A 6,000-nucleotide genomic window follows, 5' to 3' on the forward strand; every position below is an offset into this window, starting at 1 on the left:
TACCCCCCTCATTTGAAAAGTCACTCTCTCTCTCTTCGTCCCCTATTCTCTCAAACCAAATTTCGCCCAAACGCACGGATGAGCAGACCCGACCCCTCTCCACCTCGTACGACCGAAGCCCCAGCCCCCTCTCCACCGCGCAGCACCAAATCTCCAGCCCCCCTCCACAGCGTACGAACGTCCAGCCACCCTCCACCGCGTACGACCAAAACGGAAATGGCCAAGGTATGTTCGACCGACCTCTTTTTTTATTTTTGTTATTGTTTTGAGTGATTATGACATAGAGTATTGATTTTAGGGGTTGATTTGAACGGATTTGTTAGATTTAGGGGTTGATTTAGGCTAAGAAATCGGTTTGGGAAGACAATGGCCCGATGGGACCCCCGATGGGTCCGATGCTATGGCCCGATGTATGGATGAATTTGTGAAATAAAGGATCGGGTCCGATGGCCCGATGGGACCCCCGATGGGTCCGATGCTATGGCCCGATGTATGGATGAATTTGTGAAATAAATGATCGGGTCCAATGGCCCGATGGGACCCCCGATGGGTCCGATGCTATGGCCCGATGTATGGACCGAATTTGTGAAATAAAGGATCGGGTCCGATGGCCCGATGGGACCCCCGATGGCCCGATGGGCCGATTTCATGCAGGCCCGATGGTCTGCTTCGAAGGGTCCGATTGGGGTATTTTTGTAGGTTAGGGGTCCGATGGGGCAGGTGTAGGCCCGATGGGCCGATTGTATGTAGGCCCGATGGGGCCGATTGTAGGCCCGATGGGTATGGAAGTTGAATTTTTTTTTTTTCGTTTTTTTAAATATTAGTAATTGTTTTATGTATTATTTTATTTGTATTGAATTATTAAGTATTGTTTAATTAATAATTGTTTTATTATTAATAATGAATTATTGTATTTTTTTTATTATTAATTAATTATTGTATTAATTTTTTTTGTTTTAATAATTATTGTTTTTTAATTAATTATTAATTATTGTATTATTTTTTCTTGTTTTATTAATTATTGTATTTTTATTAATTATTAATTAATATTTTATTATTAATTATTAATTATTGTATTAATTTGTATTGTTTTATTAATTATTATTTTTGTACTAATTATTAATTATTAATTTTTATTATTTATTAATTAATGTTTTATTATTAATTATTAATTATTGTATTAATTTGTATTGTTTTATTAATTATTATTTTTGTACTAATTATTAATTATTAATTATTAATTTTTATTATTTATTAATTATTGTTTTATTATTAATTATTAATTTTTGTATTAATTTTTATTGTGTTATTAATTTTTTATTATTTATTGATTATTGTTTTATTATTAATGATTAATTATTGTATTATTTTTTATTATTTTATTATTTATTAATTATTGTTTATTATTAGTTATTAATTATTAATTTTTGTTAATTATTAATTAATGTTTATTATTAATTATTAACTATTGTGTTAATTTGTATTGTTTTATTAATTATTATTTTTTTACTAATTGTTAATTATTAATTTGTATTATTTATTAATTATTGTAAAATGCATGGCCCGATAGGGGGCCGATAGGGGGCCCGATGCATGCCTTTTGACATATTTATTAATTTGTGTCATTATTTTTTTACATATTTTTTAACATGTATTTGTTTGTTTGTTTTTTTTTTTTGCAGTCTTCCAAAGTTCCACGACTTTTACTGCTAGTGTCTGAACATTACACTGGTCGTGTTACTTGGCGGGGCGGTAGTTGGTATTACCCCAAAGTAAAAGCCAAGTTTGTAGAAATGCAGTTGTTGGAAAGGGTGAAGGAGGAATCCCCTTTCAATAATTTTTTTGAGAGAGAGCCATTAGCATTTTTAGGTGCTCTTATCCATCAACTCTTCATGCATAAGATAAAATCAGATAAAGATGATGAGGTGCATTTTTATATTGCAAAGAAGAGATGCCGATTCGGCCGAACTGAGTTTGCCTTGGTGACTGGGCTTAATTTGTTACGTGGACCGACTGAGGCTGAGGTTTCGGAGAGGGCGACGTCAGACCGTTTGATAGTAGAATATTTTAATGGGGATCCATCTATCAGCATTGGTCGTCTGCGCAACGTCTTTGAGAGTTGCACTGAGAAGGATGATTGTTACAAGTTGGGTTTGATGCTGTTCGTGATGGGTGTTCTGACTGGGAAAGAAGAGAAGACCCTGGTTCCCCCATTTATCATTAGAATGGTTGAGGACCTCCCTTTTTTCTACAATTACCCGTGGGGGAAAATTTCTTTCAACTTGTTGAAAGATACTTGGAGTAAGGACTTTGTACAAAAGAAAAAGCATATGGATGAGAAGATTGAGAAGGGAACGACTCAGAAGGAGTCAAAGTATTCGGCCTATGGATATGCTGTAGCATTGCAGTATTGGGCTTATGAGTCCATCCTCGAGCTTGCTGAGAAATTTGCAATCAGAAGATCGCATCGCTTTCCCTAAATGGTGAACTGGGAGAGTAAGGATGCCCCACTCGGGAAAGAGGAAGTCATCAGATTATTTGCAAAAAAAGTGAGTTTGTTAATTCATTGCATTTGCTTACATTTATTTATTTATTTTATTTTAATTTAAGTCTAATAATCAATTTGTTATAATTTGCAGTTGACAGTGTACTCCGTTTTATGTCCGCGGAGTAATGAGGCCGAGTTTTTGAGCCACGTCACTGGAGGTGAGGCGCCTCTATTTGTGGATATGGAGGAATTGGTTATTGGCAATGATGGCCAGCCTACTCAGGATAGTTTGCGCAGCCAAGCTTCAAAGCTTGCACTCACGCTAGAACAGCGAGCGGAGGAAGCTAGAATCTTCAGAGATGATACACCACCACATTCTCCACCATCAGGGGCCCGTTCTGTTCCACCGTCTGCCTCAATGCCCGATTCTCCATCTATGCCGCAGTCAGCATCTATTCCCAGCACCTCACAGCCTCAGGTGCCAATATCTTCTGCCATATTGGCAAGATTGGAGCATGTTGAAAAGGAACAGCTTGCTTTGAAGCAAGGCCAGACTGATATTTTGAAAGGGCAGAATGAGATAATGGGTTACTTGAAGACCCTATTGGCTCTTATGGGAGATCAGAGAAGGCCCAGCGCAGAGGCAGAGCCACAGCCAGACGCCGTGTCTCCAGGCGATGAGTTCATTCTTCCGAATGATTACAGACCTAATGATGTGGAAGATGTACTCCAGACACCTCAGAACATGTCGGTCACGTCCATTGGAGATACCCAAGATTCAGAGGTTCAGGTTTTAGAGACCGTTCCAACACCGGTGGAGAAGAGACCGAAGAAAAAGCCAAGGTGGTTTGACGAGTACACCGAAATGAAGAAGAAGATGAAGCCATCAACAACCAATGTGAATGTTGACCCACTTCGGCCCGTTGATGAGAAGCTACTACATAGTTTTCGAAATTGGTTAGTGGGAACCATCGGAAACAAGTATCCGAGGGACGTCTTCACCGGTCTGTGTGGCGTGGCTTGGTTCTCGACCCTAAATACAGACAAACTATGGCTTTCTGATGATGTAAGTTTATTAACTAAGTATTATATGTTGTTATTTACTGCTTTTTACCGTTGTTATTTGTTTTATTTTTTTTTTAATGTTGTAATGTGGTTGTGCTGACTTATTTGTATGTGTTGTGCAACATTTGGATGCTGCTTTCCATATGATGAGGAGGAGGCAACACTTCTTCCCGGAGTTGTACCCACGTAAGTGTACTGTCATGCCATCTTGGTTTACCTCATCGTTGAGGGGTCGGTGGGATGCTTGGAAGAGCAATACTGACCATGATGGCTTTGTTTGGGATGAGTCCATCTTGGAACTCCTTCGTGGGGATCCAAACCAATTCTTGCCTTCTTGGAAGGGTATGGAGTGCATATACATGGCCATGTTCTTGAACGGACCGAAACATTGGATCGCTATGGAGGTCAATCTTGAGTTGTGGAAGATATTCCTCTTCGATTCGAGTCTTGGATCTCTAACGAAAGACGAACTGAATTCGCTTATGGATGTGTGGTGCCCTTTACTAGCCAAATTGGTGGACCAGTGTGGTGTATGTGACACTCATTACATGGTGATGGTCCCTCAAATGACAGCCTCCGAAAGCCAGGTCAGACCCTTCGACTGGGATATAATGGACAATAAAGTTGTACCTCAGACAAAATTGAGGTAATTTAAATGCATTTTTTTTATAGTATGTTTATTAATTAACAAAAAAAATTTATAATATTCTCTATGGTTTATTAAATTTTGCGTTTACCTACTATTGCAGCGGCGATTGTGGAATGTAGGTCATAGAGCATATTGAGCATAAGTTATTGGATCTACCATTCGATGGAGTACATGATCAGCATATGTCGCTCTTTCGCCAGAGATGGGCAGTAGATTTATTCTACCAGAACTTGGCATGAACTTTGGATGTTTAATTTTTTTTATATTTGTTGAACAATGTTTACTTTTACACTTTTCAATTTGAACAAACTACTTTTCACTAAAATTATTTTATTTTATCAGTAGAACTTGTTTTTGGCTCAGATGTTTAACAAAGTTTAGAAATAATTTTCTAAGAAATACATAACAGTACAACACATGTTCATGCCACAAATTAAAAATATTTTACACCATAAATATAAATAACATAATAGTCCAGCGCATCACAATACTAATAAACTAAAAATTTATGTTAAACCTCGGTAGGTGCAAGTGCTTCTGTTGTGCCCCTTGGCACCGCACTTGTTACATTTTCGTGATTTGATAATCCTTTCACCATTACAAGCAGTTCGGTTGTTCTTAATTCTTCCAACCTTTTGCTTCTTGGGTCGCCCTACTGGTTGCTTCTCAACAGGCACTCCAACTGTCATGTTCTTTATGTCATCAGGCAATTCCCAATCATCCTCGTCACCAACTAGCATAATTGTTCCTTCGTATGTTCTCCTCCAATATTCTGTTGTGTAATATGGCGAGCATAGTGTGTACATGCTAATACTTCGCTCCTGAGATGCAGCACATGCATGAGGACAAGGAAACTTCATGCACTGGAACAAGCCGCAAGTGCAACTCTTTTCCTGCAAGTCCACTACGCCACCGGTGAGAACTGTTCCTCCAGGGTGAACCTGCAACGTGTAAGGTCCGCATGAGTCAACGTTCAAAAACCGACCTTTTTCAAAATGCAATGCCAAGTCCTCCTCCATTTCTGGTGCTAGGGGTTTCGTCCACTTGTCAGCTTTTTCTTTTCGTGAAGCAAACTACTTTTGGACTTAGGACCTCAGGAATGCCACAGCAGCAGTGATCGGGAAGCCTCTTGCATCCTTAGTTGTGTTGTTGAAGCTCTCAGCCCAGTTTCTCGTCATTACATTGTAACGTACCCCTGGAAAGTACGACCGGACCCACTTTTCAAATCCAATTTCCTCAAGATATTGTGCAACCGCAGCATTCATTGCCCGAATGTTCTCAAATTCTCTGTGAAACTCTGATCTTGAGTACGTGTAGGCACACGTGTAAATGTGATTCGTGAAGACGTCAGTCTTGAACTTGGGGTTGATGTTCATAATAATGTGGTGGTAGCATGCACCGTGGTGTGCATCAGGGAACACGATATCCAAAGCACGAACAATGCTTTGATGCCTATCCGAAACAAAGGCTAAGTTCTCAACATCACCAATCGTTTCTTTCAATTTTCTCATAAAATAGGTCCAGGAATTGTGGTTTTCACTGTCAACTATAGCAAAAGCTATCGGAAAGATATGACTCCCTGCATCCAAAGCCACTGCACACAACATTTGCCCACCATATCTAGTCTTCAAGAAAGACCCATCAACGCATACAACAGGTCGACAAAACCTAAACCCCGAATACAAGGACCCAGAGAGAAGAAACAATACTTGAAGCGACCATCTTCTACCACAAAATCCGTGATGGTACCTGGATTTTTCAACTGTAGCATGTGCAAGTAACTAGGTAATTTCGAGTA

The 6,000-nt window shown here is 39.1% G+C and overlaps 2 protein-coding genes across 2 annotated transcripts; one reads left to right on the plus strand and one right to left on the minus strand.

The window, feature by feature from the left end:
- Nucleotides 1-2,480: 2,480 nt before the first annotated feature.
- On the plus strand, nucleotides 2,481-4,564 carry LOC133031829 (uncharacterized). The gene is made up of 2 exons (XM_061105543.1): nucleotides 2,481-2,549; nucleotides 2,640-4,564. Exons 1-2 carry the CDS (start codon nucleotides 2,481-2,483, stop codon nucleotides 3,651-3,653), a joined length of 1,083 nt encoding a protein of 360 aa, XP_060961526.1. The 3' UTR covers nucleotides 3,654-4,564.
- A 144-nt stretch (nucleotides 4,565-4,708) lies between these two features.
- On the minus strand, nucleotides 4,709-5,221 carry LOC133032331 (uncharacterized). The gene has a single exon (XM_061106241.1). It carries the CDS (start codon nucleotides 5,219-5,221, stop codon nucleotides 4,709-4,711), a length of 513 nt encoding a protein of 170 aa, XP_060962224.1.
- Nucleotides 5,222-6,000: the final 779 nt, after the last annotated feature.

This window comes from Cannabis sativa, chromosome X (genome assembly GCF_029168945.1).
Source record: "Cannabis sativa cultivar Pink pepper isolate KNU-18-1 chromosome X, ASM2916894v1, whole genome shotgun sequence".
NCBI lineage: Eukaryota > Viridiplantae > Streptophyta > Magnoliopsida > Rosales > Cannabaceae > Cannabis > Cannabis sativa.

Excerpts from the sequence above, each read along its gene's own strand:
- LOC133031829 (XM_061105543.1), top strand. The coding sequence starts at position 2,481 with ATGGTGAACTGGGAGAGTAAGGATGCCCCACTCGGGAAAGAGGAAGTC. Across the intron at positions 2,550-2,639 it reads TCAGATTATTTGCAAAAAAA|TTGACAGTGTACTCCGTTTT; the intron begins GTGAGTTTGTTA and ends TATAATTTGCAG.
- LOC133032331 (XM_061106241.1), bottom strand. The coding sequence starts at position 5,221 with ATGGAGGAGGACTTGGCATTGCATTTTGAAAAAGGTCGGTTTTTGAAC.